The sequence below is a fragment of the Lissotriton vulgaris genome, chromosome 1_1, assembly GCF_964263255.1.
Source record: "Lissotriton vulgaris chromosome 1_1, aLisVul1.2, whole genome shotgun sequence".
NCBI classification, from domain to species: domain Eukaryota; kingdom Metazoa; phylum Chordata; class Amphibia; order Caudata; family Salamandridae; genus Lissotriton; species Lissotriton vulgaris.
In genome coordinates this window covers 1,327,391,212-1,327,417,673 of record NC_141685.1, presented here as the reverse complement: position 1 = coordinate 1,327,417,673, position 26,462 = coordinate 1,327,391,212, and the positions used below count along the sequence as shown (strand labels likewise).

The window sequence follows — 26,462 nt, the reverse complement described above, 5'->3', positions numbered from 1 at the left end:
ACATTAAAAATATTTAATTGCTTTGCTAATCCAAATAATTTGAAATAAGCAAAATAAAGCAATAAGAACCCTAGAATTGATGGTCTGGGGGAATTCTCTTTAAAGTGTGCAAACTAGTCCGTCTGGACACCCTCCTTTTTTAGGTTTCGCTGGGGGACGGAGCTGTAAAGCTCCGCCTCCAGAGAAATCTCTTGATTACAGTAGTGACTCTGGAATACGCCCCCCTGTCCCATTGGCTAGCTCCATAAATGGAGGCTAGCCATTGGAACAGAGAGGCGTCCGTCATGGCCGGACCAGATTCGGGGGCGTTCCCGAGAATCTTTGGCTTTTGGCTACGTCATGCTACGTCAGCCAAAAGCCGGGAACGCCCCCGAATCTGGTCCGGCCGGGCCGTGCTTGCTGCTGCCCTGCCTTCCTCCCGCCGTCCCCCCCTGTCCTCTCCCGCCCCCCTCCCGCCGTTCGTGTACTCTCCCGCCCCCCCCTCTCCCGCCCCCCTCCCGCCGTTCGTGTACTCTCCTGCCCCCCTCGTCCTCTCCCGTCCCCCTCCCGCCGTCCTGCTGTCTTTGTTGTCAGGGGCGCTAGAGTCCAATGCGCAAATTGTACGAGAATGATCCTAGTTTTAATTAAACACTGGTACAATGTTGCTCATTTCAATATGTTATACACGTTTTGTAAACGAGCGACACGTCTACCAAATTTTCATTATTTTGCGAAGACGAACAATGCTGCGCGATATTTAATTTTCTGGCGCCTTTCCGTGGCCTGTCTAGCCGGTCATTTTAAAAATGGCTGCCGCCAAATCTTTCGGTACGGAGTGGTTTCAACCAATATTTTACAGTCACGCCCTGATTTCGTTTACCCTGTTCCTCCGTCCTGAAGGCTGGGAGGGACTGGGAGTCTGACGTGTGAGCTGAACGGAAGCGTGCTGTACTTGTCAACTGATCCCCGGAGGGTAACGGGAATGGTAGTGCTAAAGTTCCTGAAAGCGGATGCCCTAGATTCAACCGTGTCCATGGCCTTGTAGTGTTACTTATTCTAAAACGAAAGTGTCTGGTAATGAGGGCAAACTCCTCATTACCAGACATTGTTATTTTTTGTAGCGCTCTGTATGTTGCTTGCTGGCAGAGTTTTCAACACGACATTGGTTTCTAATAGCAGGCTTGCGATCTTTTATCGTCAAGTAATTTCGCTACTCTGAACAAAATGAAAAGTAAAATAACTCAGTTGAAGAGGCAGTTTTGGTTCTTGTCGTTTAGACGTCTCTTGCCAGATCCATTGTTATTAGCTTACACCAGTCATCTTCTAATGTTTTCATGCCGTGCCCCCAGTATTAAAAAAAATAATTGCACCCTCGAATTTTTCACAATTATTCTATTAAATTTGCAATGTTTAAATTTGCCTAGAATTATTTAAACATTACAGTTATGTTAAACGGTTTAAAAATGCAATCAAATACATGATTGCCAAACATACTATTCTGCTTAGCTGGGCCCTACTAATGTGTAAAGGTACACACGGTGTGATTATCTGAAATGTGAGAGAGAGAAGGTGTTGAAGAATATTAGGAGTCCCTTCCCTCTTTACCCATACTCCCACCCAGGAATAAATTACAACATTTTTTACTAGTGTCCCATTACAGAGTAGCTTACTGCTGATCATTTGTTTTCAGCATAAAACAAAGCACTGCTATCAGCATGATGCTTTTTTTAACCAGAGCTGGCGGCCTGGATCAGTTAAGGCCCCCCAGTTGGAAGACCCCTGTCTTACAGTGTCCTTGTAGCCCCACCCATTGCCTAACATTAGAGGCTTTATTGTCACTCTCATTTGCTTGTTTCTTTTTTTGCTAGATCGCGTGGTACGTCTTTGTGCATTTATGCTTCTTCTGGAGCATGGACACATTATTCACTCCACAGGAGTGCATGTGTTTTCCAGTTATCTCCCTCATGTACTTCTCTTCCACCCTTCGCCGTGCTCTGTTATTCTTTTTCGCCTGTGTGCTTCTCCCCCTCTCACTCTGCATTGCTTTTTTGCTCATGTGCTTGTCCCTGACTGCTCCATGTTACTCTCTCGCCTGTTTTTTTCCCCCACTTCGGTCTCCCGTTTTTCTTTTGTATCACACTCTTACCAGCATGTTACTTCTGCCCTGTTCTCGTGTAACTTTCTTGCGACCTGTGTTGCTTCCCCCATGCTTAAAAAAAATTTAGAACTTTCATTTAAATTACTGAACCAACAAAAATTGGTAACTAAAAAGAAAAAAATAGCATCTGCCTCATTTTGCATGTGTGCGCATTTGTGGTGCACATGATTACAAAATTCCATACCTGGCACAGCATTTGGTTTCTTTTTCATTTTTTTAGCCATGCTGTCCAACATTAGGGATGCTGCGCAGCATAGCTAACTACAAATGGCAGATCCCCGCCTCCCGAGCCGCAGCCGGTCCCGATGCCGTTGTAACACGGCCTTCGCTCTCCCCCTTCCCTCCCACAGCAGATCCCCGCCTCCCCCTCCCCTCCCACAGAAGATCCCCGCCTCCCGAGCCGCAGCTGATCCCGATACAACACGGCCTCCGCTCTCCCCGCCTCCCTCTCCCCTCCTACAGCAGATCCCCGCCTCCCACAGCAGATCCCCGCCTCCCGAGCCGCAGCCGGTCCCGATGCCGTAAACACTGCAAGCTGAAGATGAAGGAGGGGGGAGGGGTGCACATGGGAGCGGAGCAGAGAGATGCTGCAGCCTGGACACTGAGCACCACGGCACCTGACTGGTCCGCTCTTCCCGCTCAATTGACTCATCGCACTTCGCTAGATTCCCTTCACAGTGCCCCCTCAGGGGGGGGCTCAGACACGAGTGGAGATGTAGGGTTCTCTACAGTGGGTGAGGGTGATAACCAAAAGCAAGCTGCCATTTGGGTCCACCACAAGGAGAGGTTGTGGGCACCTTTTAGGGACCAGGTTAACAGCACTCATCTTAAAAGGGGGATTGGGGATATTGACAACACTGTTGTATCTTCCCAAGAATAAATGAGCGCACTGTACACAGCAAACTATAGCGTAATTTATAATTTAATATCTAGCCTCTCCAAAAGATTGTTTCCCTGCCCCCTGGCTGTGCTTGCTTCCCTGCCCCCTGGCTGTGCTTGCTTCCCTGCCCCCTGGCTGTGCTTGCTTCCCTGCCCCCTGGCTGTGCTTGCTTCCCTGCCCCCTGGCTGTGCTTGCTTCCCTGCCCGTGCTTGCTTCCCTGCCCCCTGCCCGTGCTTGCTTCCCTGCCCCCTCGCTGTGCTTGCTTCCCTGCCCCCTCGCTGTGCTTGCTCTCCTGGGTGTGTGTGGCTCTGGGTGGGTGTGTGTGGCTCTGGGTGGGTGTGTGTGGCTCTGGGTGTGTGTGTGTGGCTCTGTGTGTGGCTCTGTGTGTGGCTCTGTGTCTGGCTCTCTCTGTGTCTGGCTCTGTGTGTGGCTCTGTGTGTGGCTCTCTCTGTGTGTGGCTCTCTCTGTGTGTGGCTCTCTCTGTGTGTGGCTCTCTCTGTGTGTGGCTCTCTGTGTGTGTGGCTCTCTCTGTGTGTGGCTCCGTGTGTGTGTGGCTCCGTGTGTGGCTCTCTCTGTGTGTGGGTCTGTGTGTTTGTGTGTGGCTCTGTGTGTGTGTGTGTTGGGGGGGCTCTGTTGGTGTGTGTGGGTCTGTGTGTGTCTGTATGTGTCTGTATGTGTGTCTTTGTGTGGCATTTGCCAGAGATTAAACTATTGGCATTGTAAATGACAATGCCATTTATTTATCTGTTGTGAAGACCAACACATAAATACAAATTTTGTCATTTACAGTGCCAATAGCTCAAACTTTTCAAAAGGCGAAACCATTGCATTGTAAATGCTTGTCTTGTGTATACAGTGGTCCAGTCCAGGAGGATTAGGACCCGAGCCTTTATTGTTCTCAATAAGAAGAAAACAAGGCAGAAAGAGATCCATGCGTTAACCATTGACTGAACACTGTTTACTGTGATAAAGTTAACACCCAGTGCCAGGGACAGTGAGCTGGCAGACATTTCTAGCAATGCTTAACAAAGATCGGGGACACTACGCACTGCACAAGGCATAACAAGCATTTGCAATGCAATAAGTCTCGCATTTGCTAGAGTTTAAGCTATTGGCATTGTAAATGACAATGCCATTTATTTATCTGTTTTGATAATTAACGCAAAAATAAAAGGCATTATCATTTACAATGCCACTAGCTCAAACTTTGTAAATGTAGTTGGGATCAAAGATGATATATGAAGTTAAATTCAACTATTTGTGATAAATTAAAAAGAAGTTGACTGCGCACAAGGTCCTTTTATCTGAAGTGGTCTCCTGGCTGCATGTGTGCTTAAGAAAAACAGCAAACGAAGATAGAGAGATAGAATTGTGGGAAAAAGAATTTGACAACAGCTTTACTTTTCATAAATCACATCTATGCTTTCCATTCCATGGTATGTGCAATTGAGCTTAGAAATGGCAGAACGTGCAACATTTTAAATAGACATCAGGAATTTGGTAATCCCTCTTTGAATAATATGTGCAGGGTGTATTTTTTAAAGACTTAGCCGCCATTTGCTTTTAAAGTGTTCATTTCCTGCATGGACTCTACTTCTACAGACCATGACAGGGTTAATTGGTGTGCAGTTAAGAGATCAAGAGACAACCTGCTGCTAGGACATCCTCACAAATAGACACACGAGTGTTTATAATCCCACACACTGTTTGGAATGAGAGTGAACCTGATGGTGAGGCACACAGTGGCACCAAAATCAGCAGTCAGCCTCCTTCAGCTCCCCTCTCTAAATATAGTAGAGGTATCCACCCACCCAACCAGAATGTGTGCCCGACTCCACCACTTCCTATAATGGAGTGTTTCATATAATTAATATTAATCTTTATTTGGCAGCAATCACAGCCATAAAAGAAAGCACAGTTAAAAACAGCATCAAGTACATTTGTTAGCAGCAAGTCATCCAGGTGTACATAATCTTAGATTGTCTTTGGCCTCAGTACAATTCTTTTAAAATGGGTCCATAAAAATACACATACAAAAAATAAAAACAATTACAAATTCATTAAAATCAAATGAGCAAAGACGCAGAAGTCCCTTTAAAAATCAAACATATCTTGAATTCCTTGATTGAAACACTGCTCTTAAGAAATTTGTAATTATAAAAAGAGTTCAAACATTTGACATTAATTGCAAGTGTAAAAGTGCAACACGTGCCATCTTAAACCCCATTTCTTTTAGGTAAGATTTAAGATACAGACACCTACGATAGGTATAATCTGTGCATAAAAATACAAAATGTAATGTATCCTGTGGAGACCTATAGTCACAGCCACAGGGACCTCTATCTTATATACGCAAAACAAAACCTGAAGGGATACCAATAGAGATTGTAACATATTTAGTCTAAAACGGGTAATTAAAAATCTATCATGGGCACTGGTTAAAATGGAGAGATAAGTCTCCATACCCTGTACTGACTTAACTAGGGGTAATCCTCTCATCATAGAATTTCTAAATGTCATTGCTCCCACGATCCACCATGGCTTTTTGAAAAACAGGTCTTTGACCAGATTTTTGTCCTGTTAGCTTGGTTGATCATATTTTATAAAAATATTGGCTCTTCCCTTTGCCGATAAAGTTTCCTTTATATATCTTAACCCCGGAACTTTAGGAGCATTGTCAAGTGAAAGGCAATCCCGGATTACAGCCTGGTTAACCCCTTCGATGCTCATGACGAGCTCAGCTCGTCATGAGGCACGGTTGAGCTGTGCTGATGACGAGCTGAGCTCGTCACGAACAATGGGATTTACAGATAGCTCAGCACAGGAGGGGAATTGCTGCCGCAGCGATGGTGTTAAAGGATGCCTCTTCGTTAGACCATACATTCACCCAGCATAACAGGGGCTTAACAGCAACTAGATCAGATATATACTTAATACCTAGTTCGTCAAGTACAGTGTAGAACGGAGTGCCCTGAGGGACTCTCAGCCTCTGTCTTAAAAATTTGCTTTGCACCATCTGAATTTTTTCAACCCCTAGCGGTTCAAAATAACTGATACAATTTTAAAATCACCCCTGGGGACCATGTACCTATTCTGTGTGCGTAGTTAGCAATAGCTCCCAGAGATTTTTTTTCCGTATCCCTTAGCTTCCCCTCTTTCAGCGTTGTCCAATTTAATTTATCATCATACACAATGCCCAGGTAAGAAAATGGTGGAACCTTGGCTACACTATGTGAGCCTGTCTTGTACATTATTGATATGGGCCCTCTATTGCCTATCTCCATCACAAATGATTTAGTAAAATTAGGGGACAAGTCCAAACCATTCATAAAGGAGATAACCCCATCTATTAGGACTTGCAATGCCCGGGGTGTACGCGCTAAAAGAACAGCGTCATCCGCGTACCACAAAACAGGCACACTGTTGGTATATCTGTGTGTAAAGATGACAGGGCAGATTCTAATCCATTTATATATAGTGTAAAAAGAAATGGAGCAAGGATACACACTTGGTGCACCCCTCTTGGAGAAATACAATTGTCAGTGAGTCCTCCTTCTTAAGTGGAGGATAACCTTCAAGCTCCTCACCCACGCACACAAGGCACTTAACAAAACCGGACCAGCGTACCTCAACCAACGACTCAGCTTCTACACCCCCACCCGCCAACTTCGCTCCGCCGACCTCGCCCTCGCCAAAGTCCCCCACATCCGAAGAGTGACCTCCAGCAGCAGATCGTTCTCCCACCTCCCCGCCAAGACCTGGAACACCCTCCCCACCCACCTACGGCAGACCCAAGACCTGCTGACCTTCAGAAGACTCCTCAAGACCTGGCTTTTTGAGCAGTAGCAGCCTTCCCTCCCAGCTCCTTGAGACCCTCACGGGTAAGTAGTGTGCTTTACAAATGCTATGATTGATTGAGTGATAGTGTACCTAACTGTAGCAGTGGTGTCAGTATAGCGGGTCATTAAATCATTTGTGGTTGCAGACTCAACTCCCAACTCCCCCAATGTCATCCACAGTTTGTTTCTGTTCACTTGATCGAATGCTGCGGTCATTTCCATGAAACTCAGAAAAATGTATCCCTTCATGGCAATCGCATATTTAGAGATTAAAAGATAAAGGTTCAGACTCTGGTCTACTGTAGATTTACCTATCCAAAAGCCATATTGCACACCCGATAAGATGTGATTATTATCTGCCCACTCAGCAAGCCTATTTAATTGCACCCTCCCCAGAACCTTCAATGTTGAGTCAATAAGGGAGATGGGCCGATGACAGTACGGATTATCCCCATCTTCCTTTAAAAAAATTGGCACAATAGTGGCAGTGGACCATGAATGTGGCATAGCTGTCGAAACTGCAGCATTTAATACCCTTGTCAGAACCAGGGCCCACACCTCAATATTGTTCATGAACAGGTCTGGGGGGATCCGGTCCGGTCCTGGTGCCTTATTCCGAGACAGTCCCTCTATGCCTAACATAACCTCATCCAGAAGGAAATTAATAAGGGCCTCATAGATCAGAGGCTGTGAGTCGTTAATAACTCCGTCTTCATGACCAAAATTATAAACAGTCTGGAAGTGAACCTTCCATTGGTCAGCAGTAATATGATGACACAAGTTCGGCATATCTGGTTTGGAAAAACACAGGGACCTTCCAGAAAAGAGGGCTATCTTTTAAATCGCTAGCTTGTAGCAACTCCTCTCAAGCTTGTTTTTGTAACTTTCTCTCCATTCCTTGATGGCCCTTTTATAATTCCGCCGACAACTGGCCACCCAGGGTCTATTGCGAGGAGACTGTTTCAGGGCCAGTTTGAGGTTACGGTACGCCTTGGAACACTCACTGTCAAACCATCTCGGCATATCTGAACAATTAGAAGCTCCTGGGACGGTTAACAAACTTGCAACCGACTGAGCAATAACAATAAATGAGCAAACTATTTCTTCTTCCGAAGATGACATGTCTAAACACTTTATTATCTCCTGTTGCCGCAATTTAAAAAGTGTGTGAATAAAAACATTAATATCCACCAGTGACCAACATAGGCTGCTCCCCTGATCTGTAGCTGCTAGTGTACCCATGTTCCTACCACCTGGCGCTTCCTTAATACCCTGCATCACAAGTGACAATACCAGCGGGTTCTGGTCACTAAAAGGGCTACATAAAATTTTTACAAAAGATATGTAGCATTCTAAGAATGGAGAACCAAAAATAAAATCAATAGTTGTTGCATAACCTCTCCCCTTATAAGATGGTGGCTGAATGCAGTTTGGGTATTTAAGTAACTTATCAATTGTAAATGTTAGCCCAAAGGTATTTAAGATTGCATTTAGTTCACGACCATCTGAGGAATGCTCCATGTGAAGGCCTTCAATGTCCCTACATATGGGTGGATCTCCTAAACACTGACCCGTATTAGCGCATAAAAGGCAATTAAAATCTCCTAGCAGCATAATGTTCTCCTGGGGAGATCATCTCCCAGTAGCGTTTCCTACAATGGAGTGTTTTGTATGGGAAATTCAATTTGACCTTTCACTGGAAGACAGTGCAGTTTCTTCTGCAAAGTGAGGGTCCTGTTTTTAGGAACATTGCATCAGGTAGTCATTTAATTGTGAGAAGGTGGCAGCTCGACCAATTACTGTATAAGAAAATTAAAGTTTGTATGATCCTGTTTACACAATGGCGCCCCATACTTTTAAAGTCGATATCGGCTGCTCTGAGTATACACTTGAACTATGGACTGCTTTTAAGACCAGTAGAATCCTGTATACATATTAATAAAACGTACGCTGTCTGGGGCAGAATTCTGACACACATCACGCCACATAGATTTAAACACACTTTATTCTTTCTCATGTGTATTATGATGTATTGCAGGTAAGCTTGTAATTGTTCTGAGTTATAGCTGGTGCTTTTCGATGTGTATTGGGGTTCCTAAACTGCTGCAGTCATTCACTCCTCCTTCCCTTCTCAATTGCCTACAGCCCCAGAGCAAGACTCCGTGATGTGGCTGTACCTGGCGGCCCTGCTGGGCCTGTACTTTCTCTTCCGCTGGTACAGAGAGAGGCAGACGGTCCCAAATCTCCCAGATAAGTATGTGCTGATCACCGGCTGTGACTCCGGCTTTGGGAACAAGGTGGCACGACAGCTGGACCAGCGTGGACTACGCGTGCTCGCCGCGTGCCTGACGCAGAAGGGGGCTGAGCAGCTGAAAGAGGCCACCTCCCAGAGGCTGCAGACGGTCATCTTGGACGTCACCAACAGAGAGAGCGTGGCCACCATGGCACAGTGGGTGAAGGAGAAAGTGGGAGACAGAGGTAAGAACAGCGTAGGTTTCTCTATCATTGCCAGAGTTGGCATTTATCTAGAATACAAAAGTACTGATCAGGTATCAATTATTCCCAGATACTGGTTTTAACGGTGGCATCAACGTCACTGAAGCTCCATCACTAGCTCCTTGACCCCCCCCCCCCCCCCCCCCCCTCAGTCGCATCACAGGAAGAGCTTTCCTATGAAATTTGACCCTGAGAACATCGCTTGAAGCGGTGAAAGCATGTGCAAAGTGCAGAGCACTCTTTTTAACAACCTTTATTAAAGTCGTTGCCAAAAATCATAGACACGGAATCTTAAATTTGTGCCTGTAGTTGTACGAGGTTAAATAGGTGTTCTTCTATAATCACAATGCAATAACCGACAAAATATAAGTGTAGTCTAGTAACAGAAATCTACTAAAAAGGGACAAGTGTGAACATGAGTGTAGTCGAGTCACTATGACTACTTTAGTAAGAGTGACTGAATGTAAATGAGTATTTACACGTCTTTGCCTTTTGGAAGAATGAGTTGCCACCCTTGGGTTATGCATTTTTCTTCCTAATAGAAAGGGTTTGGACAAAATGCCAACGGAAATCACTCCATAAAATCCAATGTGATTGTTCAGAACACTTGAGCACCACAGGTTGATTGCTTGCTCTCCGTGCATATACCACGGAAGATGCAAGAATGCTTTGGAGGAGGAAATCATATATACTTTGACTGATGAAGATCAAGGATTGACTGAAGCGTATGTCTGACCCTCCCTTCAACCTCAATGGATGACAAGTGAGTGACACTAAAAGTTCATTCAATATGTGATTGGTCAGAATATCTGCCAATCCTGTCATTGAGACTTTTGTCAGTATGCCATCTGTGTGTGGCTAGAAAATTGGCTATCTAGTTGTTTGGGTTTTTATTTGGAATTCACTCTTCATGTTACCTGGAATCCGGCCATGGTTTACTTGGAAATCGGTACACGTTTCAGTCTACGTCCAGAGGACATTGTACTCTGTATCTTATCCCTATGTGAACTGTGTTTTGTTTGGAATCTAGTCAATATTTGGTCATCGTTTTCCTTGGAATCAGGTCAGAATTTAGTTGTAATCTGGTTCAGGATTTAGTTGGAATTGAGTCCACAATTTAGTTGCATTTTGTGCGCAGTTTCCAAGGAATGTGATCCACATTTTCTTGGAATCTGATTCACATTTTAGCTGGAATATTGACCACTTTCTACCAGAACCTGGTCATATTTTCTTTACAATCCTGCCGTGTTGTTTGACATGTGTTTTTCCTGGTTTCCACGTGTGCCTCAAAACCTGTTTAATGTGAAAGTGAAGACACTGCACTCCAGAATCCAAGTTACACAGACATACAACCTTTCATGTCCCTTCTTACTGAAGTAGTGTAAGACTTTCACTCAGATGACTGAAGGTTCCTTCGAGGAAACTCTGCTGATTCGAAGGTCGGGATCTGCCAGTATTTGTTCTTAACTGCCTTGGACCATTTGATCTCTGGTTATCTTTGTGCCATTGACAGCTACTCCTGGCAGTTTCTGGTCCGTAGAGTACTGCTTTTCCTTAACCGCATCGCTGCTGCGATGATTTTTGCGCTGTGAGGCTGTTTTCGATTTACCGCGATACATGACGAGCTCAGCTCGTCATCCGCACACGTCACCCGTGGCTGATGACGAGCTAAGCTCGTCATCAGCATCGAAGGGGTTAAAGAAGGACTTGCATGAATACAGTCCTTCTATTTCACACATTCCACATGAGTATTTTGTTCCATATTTTGAGGTACCTAAAAACAGTTTTTTCCCTAATGACAAGAAGCGAGTCTGCCCCTTTTGGCCTTCACCTTGTTGCAATCCGTGATGAGCAGGTGGCAACATAATACCAGTACTATTCATAGCTCATGGTGCCATTTTATGGCACCCACTTCACTGATTGCAAGCAGTGAAAGAATCTAGATAAGTCTCGTAGAGACAGGAGGTGGCAGACAGACCTATTGCATGGTCCTACCTCACTAAAAAGAATGACAAGGGCCTGGGGTGACTCTTAGAATGGTATTGGGATTGTAGGGTGGGGCGTTGCATTCGAAACCCTCTTTCATGTAGCTCATATACACAAGGTGAGTGCATGGCTTGATCTGGCAGACACTCACTCCTAGCCACAGACACCTGTAAATCCTACAAGCTATTCTTAATTCTTCTTTATCAATCTCCTTTCTCGAGGGCTCTGGGGCCTGGTGAACAACGCCGGGGTTGGATATCCTTTCGGTATCAACGAGTGGCTGACTCTGGACGACTTCATGTCTGTAATGAAGGTGAACCTGATTGGGGTGATTGATGTGACTCTGGCCCTAATCCCCCTTGTGAGGAAGGCTCGTGGTAGGATCGTCAACGTGGCCAGTGTATTAGGAAGGATGTCCTTATTTGGAGGCGGATACAGCATTTCCAAATATGGAGTGGAAGCTTTCTCCGATAGCCTCAGGTAAGTGTTTCATGAAGGCTGCAATGTATTCTGTGCTTTTTTTTTTTTTTACCAGAATTTATTCTGCCCTGATTGTTCTCGCTACCCAAAAACAAGGTCTTCAAAAATGTAAGCATTGAGAGGTGACTGTCCTTCCAAAAGCAAGATTCTCCAGAGGAGTCCAAAGCATGTCCATCCTGTGTGTGCTCAGCATTCGACCGATAATAACAAAGAGCCAGGTTTAACACAGATAAACTACCTTGACCATTAGTTAATGGGCATTAAGAATTCCATTAGGTGTTGGGGTCTCTGGCTTTTTCTCCAGATTAATTTGTTTGGTGAACTATGCATTGTCAAATATAAAACTGCCTGTTCTCTCTTCTGGCCTGCGGCTCTAGACCAGCGGTTGGCAACGTTTTGTCTTCTGCATGACTAATGGAAGCTGAGGACCCTGGCCTAAGCAATATCAATGATTTTAATCTATTTTAATCTCAAAATAATAGTCAGAAATACAGAATCAATAAAGAAACAAGTATACGTCAAATACACAAGTTATGAAAGATGTTGTTTGATTCACAAGCAAAACAATACCGTAGTCGTAATTTTAATTTAATGGGAAAGTTGGAGCTTTTCAAAATGTGGCTTTATTTGCAGAAGACGAAGCAACACGCTGGATTCTAGCATATCACTTTGTCTTTTTTGCTCCCAATGCAAGCTCTAGATTCTATTTGCCGTACTTGCACTGCTTGTACAAATCAAGCTAAAGATACCAAAGTAACTTTTAACGCCCAATTGCAAATAACTTCACATTTTCAATTTTGCTTATTTATTTATATGCACTTTGTTAATCTGCTAATCTTATTTATTTTGCAAATCAGTCTCAGACTCCTGAGTAGATGATGTGGACCCTGTGGCATCCGAGGTCCGTGGGTTACAAACCGCTGCTCTAGACACTAGGGGCCATATTATGGTAAAAGCGCATTTTTATTGTTTGTGCTGGGCACACCTTTAAAAAGGTGTGCCTGGCGCAAACAGCGAAAATGCGCTCTATTTCCATGAATGCGCTGCCCCCAGGGCAACCGCAAACTCGTGCTGCCTTGGGGGGGGGTAGCACATTTAGGTGAAAACCAGAGCAGCTGCTTTCAAGCCGCTCTCTGTTTTTACAGTGCAGACGGCACCCGCCTGCACTTTGGAAGGGGACTAGAGATCCCCCTGCAGGCGGGTGCAGTCAGTGACTGCACCCGCCTGCAAGGGGATATCTGGGGGATTCATGGGACCCCTTTTCCCCCGTCAGAGGGCTGCCATCAGGAGGCACTGACAATGCGCCACCTAAAAGGTGGCGTATTGTCAGTGCACCTCCTGAGGGCTTCTTTGCCCTTGAGCCCACATCTGTAATACAGTGCAGGCACAGAGGCAGAGGGATTCCCTCATTTACATGGGGTACTCCCCCATGCAAATGTGAAACCACCCCCTGCCAATGGCTCTTTATGTGCGCCCGCGCTATTGGTATTACAGGTGGAGAAGCGCGGCTCAATGGTTAGAGCGGCAGACCCTGATGCAGAGGTCTGGCCCAGGACCAGGGTTCAATTCCCGCCTCGGCGGCTCTTGGACTCACTCTCCCCAGACCTGATAATTCTCACCTCGGTGTCTAGTCTAATCATGGGTCCCACTCTGTGACTCTGGACAATAGCTTGCTTAATCTCCACAACGGCCCCAGCAGCGCTTGGTTGCCTGGCTTCACCTTGGGGGTTCCCAGGAGTGGACATCTCACAGGAAAACCAGGAAGGGTTCCACAGCGGTATGAATATAGCGCTACGAGACCTCTCGGTAGAAGGCGCTATATAAATACAAACACATTTACAGAAGGGGACGCACAAGCGTCTGAGGCCCCTTCTGTAATACTAAAGAGACCCAGGGGTGCGCAAAGCAAGTGCAATCGCCCGCTGCACCCCCGTGGTACTCACTGTGAAAGATAGACAAAAGTCTATAGTTTCCTTCACTCTTTAGTGGTAGCTGCAGGAGTAAAGTCTTTACTCATGGTAGAGTGTCTGGAAGCTTGTGTTCATTATTAATTGCATCAGTGGCCACACCGTAGAATTCACTGGTGGCCCATGTACTTATATGCCTACTTATATGCCAAGGGCTGGGGCACTGTAGAACATTTAGGGCCATATGTGGGTAATCTCTATTTACCGATTCTTAAATACCGAATTTTACTGATTCGGTATTTAAGGTTCAGTAAATAGTATGTTGGTAAAAATTCGGTAAATTTGACAGAATCGGTAATATTCGGTATTATCGATTCAGTATTTACCGATTCAGTAATTCCCATTCATTCCTATGGGCCTGGAGGCCCATAGGAATGAATGGGAAGCCATTCACTATTACCGATTCGGTATTTACCGAATCGGTAATAGGGGGAACAAATTCAAGGGTGGCAGGGTGTCACATTGACACCCTGTTGCACCCCTGAATCGTGCATGTGTGCACATGTAGAACACATACATGCCCTTAGGACATGTATGTCTGCCAGATGGCACTTTTAAAAAAGCACACAATTGCTTTTTTGAAGGTTTTTGATATTTACCACCAACTTGTAGTTGGTGGTAAATAACAAACCCTTAAATCAAAAATGATCTCACTTGAGTGCTCCCTACATAGGATTTAATGATTCAAGAATTTACCGATACCTTAAATTACCGAATCAGTAAATTACCGAATCCTTAAATCCAGCCACCTACATTAGAAAAAGCTGAATACCGGTCGGTAACAGCAGATTTAATGATTTTCGGCCGTTACCAGCCAGTATTAAGCTACCTATATATGGCCCTTAAAGTCCTATATCTCAGAAATTGCCAGAGATTTGTTTCCCTTGAATGGATATGGTGGCACTCAGGGGGAAAAGGACCTAGGCTTTCGGTTGGAGCCAGGAAAAATGTAACTCACTGATTCCAGGGCTTATACTGTCTGCAGACTCGGTATTAATGCTCAGAGATGCAGGGTCAGCCGTACAAGCTGAGTATGTGCTCCACAGTATACAAAAAAGTGATGAATGGAATGCTTGAATTAATCTCAGCCACTGCCAATTACTCCGGCCGCACACCAGTGCATCGTTATTTTGCACACCATGCAGCCTCACTTTGGACCCAGCTATATAAAAATCAGTCTTGACCCTGCACCAATAGGAACAGTCCAGTCTGCACTGCCAAGCCAGGTCCTCCCTGAACCTGAACACAATCGAACCAGAACACAATCAATCCAGGACTAGTGTTGCTCTAGCACATCAACTAGGTATATCTTGGTTGCAGCAGTGACATAGTGTGCACATACCCGGCCCACTTAGGGCGACACACTAAAGTAAACAAAAACGTGATGAATGGATTGCTTGAATGAATCTCAGCCACCAGTAATTACTCTGGCCACATTCCAGTCTGTCAATATTTTGCACACCGTGCCACCTCAGGTTGGATCCAACTATATGCAAATACAAGCAACAGAGGGCTGGTTTCACCCTAGTTAGAGCTTATCAGCCAGGTATTACTTGGATCTAGTGAAACAGTATGCACAAAACCCATGTCTGGGCATACTCGTTCCACTTAGGGCAACACATTGGCGTATACAGTGGAATAAAATAGTATATATTAGAACCACTTTTTTTTATAAACATATAAAAACTAAGGCCCTCCTTAGCTAGAGGCACTTACTAGAGAAATGACACTTAGGTCAGGAGGCATTTTGAGGGAGGCAACCAAGCTTGAGTGTTTCAAGTAATGGCAACTTATAGGGTATCAAGGGTCAAATCATTCTGACACCTACAAGAGGAATATGAGCTGACGTAAAATCAGGCATTTAGATACCTTCAAATGCAAAATGCTCCCACAAGAGAGGACCTAGGGTGGACGGAAATACCAGAAGATACACCACTAGAAAGTAGAGTTTTAATGGCAGAACTAAGTAAGAGAGCTGTTTTCACCATATATAAAACTCTTACTAACGATAGACCGGACTGTTTAAAAAACATAAGAGAAACCAGGAAAATAGTCTGGGGGTCAATGGAATACATACTTTGGGAGGCAGCACTCACGCACCCAAGGGAAATTGTGGTTAATGTATGCTTGAGACTTATATAACCCAACATCATTCACAGAACATCCTATACCAGGACCAGGATGCATAAGATGGGTAATGTGCAAACATCAATATGTATAAAGTACAGTAGATGAGAGGTTACCCTCTTACAAATAATCTGGTGCTGTAACAAGTTATAGCAGTACTACTGGTAGGGAATACTAGGGGAACTAACTGTCTGTGATACTTGAATGCAAGCTACTGAAATCCCCCTAATTTGTAATACTGGGAACACTGAATGATGTGGCCTCAAAGCAAACCTCTGTTCTGTGTATTAGGACCTGTGCTAGCGATGAGGGATATAGCTAGAGAATGGGATATTTAGGTGGTCCCAGTGGCATAGCTGGAAGGGCGGTCTACCCAGGGCAGCACTGTTTTCGGGGGCGGCGGAGGTGAGCAAGTTGTCTACCATCCCTACTCCAAGAACAGGTTGCCTGTCAACCGTCGCTCCCCCTGGAACAGGTCGTCTGCAGTGGCAGATGCTCCACTAAGGCAGAGGAGCATCGCCTCACTGCTTTTAGAGCAGTGAAAATGGGGTATAATAAAACTATAATAACTAGGTTATTATTGTTTTATTTTTGGTTGCTGGGGATGGTGTCTCAGGATGGGAGGAGGAGTGGACTATGCACATTAAGTGCGCATGACTGCTTGGCCGACCAAGCAGTCATGCACACTTTGCATATTCCCCTAGGAGGCATTAATGGACAGCCTGGTAGGGAATATGCACAGGCTCCCTGTCCTGATCTGAACGCCGATCCATGGCGCTAAGACCAATCACAACGTTGTGATTGGCTCTGGGGAGCTTGTGTGCCCGGTAGCTTCTGCAGCTTCATCCGGACTGGAGTCAGGAAGATGAGAGAAGCGGAGGAGTGATGCGGCCAGCAGACAAAAGGTAAGTGCGAATTAAAAAAAATATTTTCAACTTCCCCTCATTCCCTACTAGCCGCCACTGCGTCTAGCTACACCACTGGCTGGGTTCCACCAAAGAATAGGTGGCAAAAAAAAGCACATGTGGTATGTGAAAGTAGGGAATGCATGCACAAATTTAAGAAAGTAAGGGGTGGTAGATGGAGGATGTTTTATAGTCTAGATAGGAAAAAGGTGGACAAATAGAAAAAAGAATCAACAGGAAGAAGAAACTGTGACATAACAATATGGCACAAAGAGGAAATCATTCCGGAGTAAGTCATAGGAAAAGTTGTAACCCAGTCCCGGAGTAAACATTATGTTTATGTCTGAATGAAAAGTGACCCAGCTATGACGTGAATGATTCAAAAAGTAGAAACAACATATATTTTTTAAAAGATTGCTTATAAAGGTATCATTTTGTATATTAAGTCCCATAAAGTAAACATTTTTGGAACATAATTTCTATTCGAGTTTATGGCTTTTTTTGTGCATTTGCAACTTTTCAGACAAATATATATACGCTAGGGTGCCTACATTATTTAATTACAATTCAGCTTGCTGCCTATTTAGCCTTATCTGTCCACTACAGCAGTCAAGACCAGTTAACCATTGTAAATGTAAAAATTGATACTTGTATACTTGTAAAGCGCACTACTCACCCACAAGGGTCTCAAGGCGCTTGTACGAATACCGCTGTGGAACCTATCCTGGCTTTCCCTGTGAGGCGTCCACTCCTGGGCACCCCCAAGGTGGAGGCCAGGCATCCTTAGCGTTGTGGGGGCCGTTGTGGAGATTAAGCAAGCTATTGCCCAGAGTTGCAGAGTGGGACTCTGTGATTGGAATAGGCACCGAGGCGAGAATTATCAGGTCCGTGGAATTTTGACCCCAAGACCCACCGAGGCAGGGAATTGAACCCTGGTCCCGGGCTAGACCTCTGCATCAGGGTCTGCCGCTCTAACCATTGAGCCACACTTCTCCACTTCTCCAACCATTTAATGTTGCACATGTTCACCAGACCACTGGCACACTTTCCTTATTTATACTTATATCATCAAGGACTCATCATTAATTCAAAACCGGATTTAGTTGCGTACCAATGTGTTAAGAATTCAATATGGCTCCCAGACATTACTACATGTCCTGTTTTGGATTGATCTGCGGTTTCATTTAGCACTTAATTCAATATTGTTGTTTGCTTCTTTTCATCTTTTCTCTTGGTTCAAATTACTTCAGGTAGCAATTGGCTTCTATGTTATAGATAGAGGCAGCATAAAATACTGACTGTACCTAAACTTTTTTCCTTCAGTACAGTATAAGTCTAGATGTATTATGACTTTGTTCATGGTGTCAATATGTGCATCGTGTTTATCGCTCACTGAGCACAAATGTGTTTGATTTGATTACCTGAAATTTGCAGTGATAAGTAGCGTTCATGTCATGGCTACACATTTCATACACTTCAAACTAACTTAATATAGAGCATAGGGGGTAGTATTACATACCGTGCGCTGGGGCACAATGGGCGTGTGTGCCCCTATTCTGCGCTCTTTGGGCACTGTAGTACTACAGAAGGGCTGCTGATGATTGTGCAGCCCCTTTGTAATACTGATAGCTCCAGTGCATATGCAGCTTCAGTTCTACCTTAAGAGGGCGTCCTCTCATTTGCATAGGAGTGTGACCCTATGCAAATGAGGATAACAGTTTGTCTCTGCGCCCATGCCGTATTATGGATACGGGTGCTGTGACAGTGCATCACAAAGAGGTGGTGCACTGTCAGTGTACCCCCTCAGAGCAGCCCCCTGAAGGTGGGTAAAGGGGTCCCATGGACCCCCCAGACATTTCTGGAGGTGGGGACAGTCACTCGGTGCATCCACCTGCAGGGGGATCTTTGTCCTTTGAAGTGTACGCATGGGCCGCCTGTACAGTAAAAGACAGATCATCTTCTTCAAACAGCCACTCCGTCTCTCACTAATGTGCTGCCTCAGGGGCAGGTGCAGGTTCACAGCTTCCGTGGGGACGGTGCATTGATTGTAATATGGTGCAATATCCCTGATGGTGCCCTGTATACCTATTAATCGTGCGCTCAAGTGCAACCAGGGACTGTGCGCCCATTGCAAAATACGGGCCATGAATGCCAACAAAATATCTTTCCAAATTGCCTTATGTAGCATCCACCCCAGACCGGGTACATGCAAATGATCACGCCACACACAGAGCTCTGTATTACACGTCTTTATTCTTCAGAGTGCAATGGTTAACTGGCCATTCTACGTCATTAAGTTTCTTAACCACACCCAATCACTTTCATCACTATTCTATGGAGTCCAACAGGGCTCAGGGGGGTTCCGGTATCTCTAACAATCGCAACACTACGTCTCCCCCTTGTTAAATAACAAGTACCCCCCCCCCCCCAAAAAAAAGTATACATCATAAGTTTATCACTTTTCAACGAGTCGTTGAAGTACTCAAATCAATCTTCCATATCTCAATGTGTGAAGTTGAGGTGATAAGTGTGGCTCAAATCCACCTGAGCGACTTACCTCACTCATCTATCACTAATTATTAAATAATCCAGCCAGGCAGTGGAGAAGAGTTAGACACATATTTATTCAAATAATATTCATCTGCAGATGGGCCCTGTCAGTTCTACACTCCAGAGAGTGCATTGAGAGGACTGAGGAATCTCCTCACAGCAATACAATATAACATAGCATGGCAGCGTGAAACCACGCCCAGACTGGAAAAGTACTGGGCTCAGCAGAGGGAGAACAATTACCTCATACATGAGGCATCTGCACCTGCGAAGGCAACAGCTTTATCACTCCTCAAGGCCACAGAGCCGAAGCTCTGAGGAAAGAAATGCTGAAACAGGGACTTTCTGCTCATAAGGGAGGGGGGAAAACTGTACCATGAGACATTGAGCTGCAGAGCAAATGTCAGCATTAGAAATCTGCCTGCCATAGGCAAGCTTCTTATTATTATAAGAAAGTATACAAAATTATCAACAATGGGACCCTAACAGATACAAGGCAATGTACTACAGCAAGTCTTCTAACTTAGAAGGCAAAAAGAAGACAAAAGCTTAACCATTACAGAAACAGTTCTATCCAAATGAAGCTTGCATATAAAGAAAAATAGCTCAGTGGGTTGCAGCACAGAGAATAATAGGCTGTAACTGCATATTAATTTATGACACATTAGGCTAACATATGTACAACATCATTAGCAGGAAAATTACAATCTATCAGACCCTCCTTTTAGCCTAATGTGGCTAACATAAGTGCATCCTTTATTACTCAAAGTAGGGACTGTGCAATTCTAAAGGAGAGCACGGGAACGGCATCACTCATCAATCAAATGTCGGGAAAGGAAATACTAGGATGAGCATAGTCATAGAGGTAGCGCAGCATACTATAGGACAGGAAGTGCAGAGGCAACTAATAAAAGAACAACCCCTGCAATACCTACTAAAACAATTATTATTCTCTGGGTGTGAGGCACCCTCCTTTTTGACTAATCTAAGCATATTCTCCCGGTGTACCATTGCTCTATAACATTATGTCATTATTGGACAACTTAAAAAGGACATCACAGTTCAAGTCATGAGCAGGAAGTAATGCAATAATATTGATCAGAGAAAACGCCCTATTGAACCATATACTCAGTGTTCACTTGCATCTAGACTACTCAAAGTATACTAACCCTGACAGCTACTTCCATAGGGCAAGAATAAAAGCAACATTTTTTTTTCACCCTTGTGTGTTTGAAGGCAACGACCCACACCCAATAATCTGCAATACTATAAGTAACAGGTGTCTTGTGCAACAATAGAATACTACATCATCCTAATGAACTTCCCAAAAACAAACACATTATTACATTTGTAGACCATGTGAACCAAATATGGGCAGGGGCATCTGGACAAGGAGCCGCAGAGGCAGCTCCTCCTGTGGAAAAGGAACATTCAAAGGGACTCATTTTCCTAGCTAAAAGACCAAAGTAAACTAAGGGAAAAACAGTTCACACTGAGGCCAACCAGGGGGAAGCGGGCTCAGGTCTACGAGGAGCGAAATTCCCCCGTTATAGTTAGTTCAGCTAACTATAACACGCGCGCCTGCAATGCACTGCTGATGACATCACATATTACATCACTCATGACGTGGTCAGTGACATGACAAAGTACAGAACTATTGTTCCCTTCAAATGTCAAATAAGGAAACATTAGTCTGGGGCGTCTTCTCTAATAAAGACTATCAGTTTATTTTCACAGACTAGCTAATAAAGAACTAGCAGTGTGCCCGCATAACTTTAAAACCCAACACTTGTAAAACAAAACTACCAACATCAAATTCCCTTTTTAGAGTAAAGCAGAACAGGCTAATAAAAATTGGAGAAGAGGAGGGAGCAATATACATGTTACCTATTTCTAATTCATAGCATTACTTATTTCTAGTTCATAGGAGAGCTAGCGGAACGCTAGCTACCACCCCCATTTTTGACAGAAGGAAATCTGAAACGTATTTCTCTTCAGTCAAAACCATCAACCCCCTCTGCCCCCCTGAGTGTAGCACTGGGCAGAAACAAAATTGTAGGAGATACATAGCACTTTTGAGAGGGCTAGAACATCTTTTAGCACATGTACAAATGTCATTGCCATAAAATGATGTGTGTGCCTATTAATATCGAGAATTCATTCTTATTATTTATCCATTGCAAAACACACAACCTCTATTGAGACCTTCTATTCCCATTAAGGAGTAAGGACAAGGGAAAGTATAAAAAAAATCCCCCATAACCAGGCACTATGCGCCATTCATTAGGGAAATGGCGGCAAAAGGGAAATCTATGAAAGAACAACCATGTACCAAAATAGACGTACACTGCTAAAAGTGCTGCCTCTGAAATTTAAGGACCAGAACAAATTCCCCACAGAGGAGCTTGTACTAGTATCAAAAATAGAATTGTCAAAACAATACAAAACAGAAACAAGCATACCAAAGCAGCAAGTATAGTGGCTGTGCCAAGCACAGAAAACATAGACGAATCCCAGCCACACATGCAAAGGAGCTGTGACACAGAACACAATGCCATGCATGCAGCTCAAAACCCAGTACGCACTTTGTGTCAGCCTTAAAGTCCATCAACATACCTACCACGCTGAACAGAACAAACAATGCACAATAAGCCAAAGAAAACATAAAACTCACAATATTCACATGCGTATATCATAAAATAATACGCAATAATACATATATCAAACACAAAAAAAAACCACAAAAGGGAAACACAATATTAGTTACTCAGAGGACTATATCCTTCTCATGCATGTCATGCATCATGCGGTGTGGTGTCAGTGCACATGTAATCCATCTTTAACACAAAGTTGCATCAATACTCACCATAACACAGAGATAATATTTCCCGTTGCCCTGAAACGAAACGAATCAAACCACAAAAAAACAACACACAAAATATTGGACCAAAAAAAGCAACCACTTAGTAAAAATACCCTGTATAAATACTCACCTTAAACCCATTCCCGGAGCTCATTCACACCCTCACATCCTTTCAATGTAAAAAAAGGAAACCTATTTCTTTGTCTTAGACAGGACGAATCCCCAATGTCCAGCCAAAAGAACAAAACATGTAGCAGTATTGAAAATCACATGACTAAATTATGATAACATTTAAGGCAGCATCAAAAGACAAAAGATATACATGTGCTTTCCATGCGTAAAACTGTTATTCTTGTAATTAAAGGTACCAAATCTTTTTTCTGCACAGACATCTTACTTCTGGGTAAAATCACAGCTCTAACTGTGTTATGTTAATATATTGACATTTGCACAAACACACTCTGGACCTCTACTCCGCGGGTGGGGCACTGGGCCCACTGGACAAACTGCATACAAAGACTTTTATACAAATCCAATATATACATGTATATATACATTCCCACCAGACCATTTTTATGAGCAACACAATCAATAATAGATACCTACCCTCACATGATCAGTTCTCTCCACTAGGGATCCACTAGCAAAAACACTAATCAGTATGCCCATCAGAGACCCCCCTACTCAGTATTTATTCAAATAGAAAACCTGTATACCATGACATGGACCAACAGTGAAACAAAATATCTGGTAAATCAATTTTTCTCAAGACAATCCTTCTTTTTTCAGACTTGTCCAAATGGAATAACCTGTTGAAAATTATTCATAATTTTGTTCCTTATACTTAATCACATGTGTTCTGAACAACTCCTTCATACTTTAGTCTAAACCAGCATTTTGCACTAATAATTATGCAGACTCGCTCTATATTCACAATTCACATGGCTCCAACTGTGTATCTCTGCCTGTCCGTGCCAATAGCTGGGCCTCCTAGCCCCCCCCATAATCTTCTGTCTGTGCTCTGCGAACCCATTGGAATGCTGTTATCACACAAGGTCACTGCTGCTCTGCTCGTCTAAATCTTCACAATAGCCCTGCTCACATGCTCAATTTTTCTGTTTAACCCTTCCAGAACGGAATAGAATTCACACACTGTCATAGTAAACCTTCCCAGCCCAGAGACCCAAATTAATTTTCAAAGTCTTCCTTTGTCGTTCAGAAAATGCATCTCACACTTACCATCTTCCAAGAGCTAAGAATTCTAGGCTGCTCGCCAGCCTTCCTAGCCCCCCCTGGCATTCAGCACCAAGGTCAAATCTGCTTCGCAGTCTGTGCTCGACGCTCAGGCGCTGACAAAGCCAAGAAGCCTTTCCTAACTTTTTCGACATGCCATATTTTAAAAAAATACATTTATCTTCCTCCTAACTTTACACACTTTCTACATTTCTATTAATATACATTCTAATTTCTGGTAATCAAATCCTCATTCTTTTCTTCATCTTCTACTGTTCACAAATTAAGGGGATGAAAGAAACCAACATTTTTTTCATAGAGCACAGCCCTGCATGCACTTTTACACTACATAAAAAAAAACACTGATAGCCAGGCGCAACCATCTCAGGTAGCTCACAAGGACCATTTAAATAGGAACACCTTGCACATTTCAAATGTACACATTTTGTCTTCTTTTAAAACTAAACTGTTGATCTGTCCATATTCTAGGCTATCATAAGTCCTCATATCTGTCTTTGCTGAACCTCTCTCTGCCACAGCCTTAGGAATTAAACATGCTCTGACAGCTGTACATAGCGAACAGTCTCTCCTGTAAGTAATCTATCTTAACTGCATCAAAATATTAAGCAAAATCAGGATAAATCTATATTCACATACATCTTCGAATTAAAAGAGTCTTTTACAGGAGTGGGTTGGCTCTCGGCCAATCTGACATCAGTTGAACTGCAGCAACACCTAAAACATTGCAACTTACTAAAACGCGGCATCTTGCACCCTCAATCAAACACCACCAAACTCACTCAATCAGATACCGCCAAGGAACCCGCACATACCCGGACACAAAAGACCAAGCAACTATCTCCACACACAACCACGCACATACATCCTATGCATTAAGTCCCTGCCAAACACGTGTTACCATAATGGGACAAGGCCCGTCGACCAAGTCCTGGGGAACCTGGACCCTACCGCAGACCGAACAGTACACTAACTGTTCTGAGGATGGAGAACACATCCGCCACCCGGGTGGCACTAAAGATCGCTGCGCACTTTACCACAGGGGACCCAGGACCCACTCCCGCCGAACCGCCACCCTAGGGGTTCGGGGTGAGTTCCGGAGCCCACCCGCAATGAGCCACGCCTCCACCACAGTACCACCCGGTCGGATGACCAAAAACAAATGTCCTCCCAACCTCCATTAAGTCTGTCAGAGCACCACTCGCTCTCTGAGTTCCCCGGAGCACACTAGCCCCAGGAGCGCACCGGCTCCTTTACCACTAGAGACACACCGGTCTCTTAACCACTGGGGACACACTAGTCCCTGGAGCACCCTAGCTCCTTCAATAACCAGTCGGACCACTCACCTCCTGTTCGCGGAACCCGACATCCACTGTTCTCCACCGCCGGCTGCTGGCTGCTGGGACCAACACGGTCAGCTCCAAAGTTCCGCCTTCTGGACCCCGGCGCAGGATCATGAACCGGGACCTCTCCTGATCAGCAGGGTGGGGCAGCGCTGCGAGAACCAAGCTCGGCATCAAAGTGGGTACCCAGACCCACCGTGCCGACCAGAGGGTCCCCGGCCTTCTGCTACCCACCTACGGGTGAGAAAGATCCATATCGCGGAGTGCCTGCTCGGGCGCCATCTGATAAGTGTGGCTCAAATCCACCTGAGCGACTTACCTCACTCATCTATCACTAATTATTAAATAATCCAGCCAGGCAGTGGAGAAGAGTTAGACACATATTTATTCAAATAATATTCATCTGCAGATGGGCCCTGTCAGTTCTACACTCCAGAGAGTGCATTGAGAGGACTGAGGAATCTCCTCACAGCAATACAATATAACATAGCATGGCAGCGTGAAACCACGCCCAGACTGGAAAAGTACTGGGCTCAGCAGAGGGAGAACAATTACCTCATACATGAGGCATCTGCACCTGCGAAGGCAACAGTTTTATCACTCCTCAAGGCCACAGAGCCGAAGCTCTGAGGAAAGAAATGCTGAAACAGGGACTTTCTGCTCATAAGGGAGGGGGGAAAACTGTACCATGAGACATTGAGCTGCAGAGCAAATGTCAGCATTAGAAATCTGCCTGTCATAGGCAAGCTTCTTATTATTATAAGAAAGTATACAAAATTATCAACAATGGGACCCTAACAGATACAAGGCAATGTACTACAGCAAGTCTTCTAACTTAGAAGGCAAAAAGAAGACAAAAGCTTAACCATTACAGAAACAGTTCTATCCAAATGAAGCTTGCATATAAAGAAAAATAGCTCAGTGGGTTGCAGCACAGAGAATAATAGGCTGTAACTGCATATTAATTTATGACACATTAGGCTAACATATGTACAACATCATTAGCAGGAAAATTACAATCTATCAGAGGAGACATAGGAGAAGCATCCGTGGCAGGCACCGGTAACAAAGACACAGGTGCAGTCCTTGTGCTCTCTTGATACCCAGATAGAAGGGTCTCACTCCGAATCTCGAGGCAGGTGTTTGAAATAAGAAGAATCTCTTGTGATGGACTTTCCAGGATAATGAGCAGTCACCATGTGTCTTTTACAAGTCACAACCCTCAGTGGTCAGCATCAAAAGGAGCATCAGACTTCCGTTTCCGTTTCTGCTTGACAATGACTTGGTCTCATTTTTTAACACAGTGCTACGAGCACAGCGGCGTCTGTCTGCATAGATCTTCATTTTGCGTTTGTGAAACAAATCAGTAGTGTGATGTTTATCAAGGTCAATCGATCTTTCAGCGGTCCATTGTGGGAATTTGGTTCCCACGGCTCACCCAAATATTAAGGTGGCAAGGATTTTGCCTGACGTAGAATGGGGAGTTGGCCTGCATGCACCAAGAGTAGAATGAATCATACATCGCTCAACAACACCGTTCTGCTGAGGCCAGAGAGGTGTGCTTTTTCTGATGCTTGACATTTAGGTGAGTGAGAATAACTTTAAATTCCCAGCTATTGAAAGGCGAGCCATTGTCAT

At 44.3% G+C, this 26,462-nt stretch overlaps 1 protein-coding gene across 2 annotated transcripts in view; it reads left to right on the top strand.

Annotated features, from left to right (window-relative positions):
• Positions 1–26,462, top strand: part of LOC147749101 (retinol dehydrogenase 7-like) — a 141,110-nt gene that overhangs the window by 34,060 nt on the left and 80,588 nt on the right. For both annotated transcript variants that reach the window (XM_086966164.1, XM_086966172.1), the window contains exons 2-3: positions 9,002–9,334; positions 11,560–11,818. In XM_086966164.1, coding sequence (XP_086822290.1) covers positions 9,022–9,334; positions 11,560–11,818 — 572 coding nt within the window. In that variant the 5' untranslated portion in view covers positions 9,002–9,021. The remainder of the gene's footprint in view (positions 1–9,001; positions 9,335–11,559; positions 11,819–26,462) is intronic.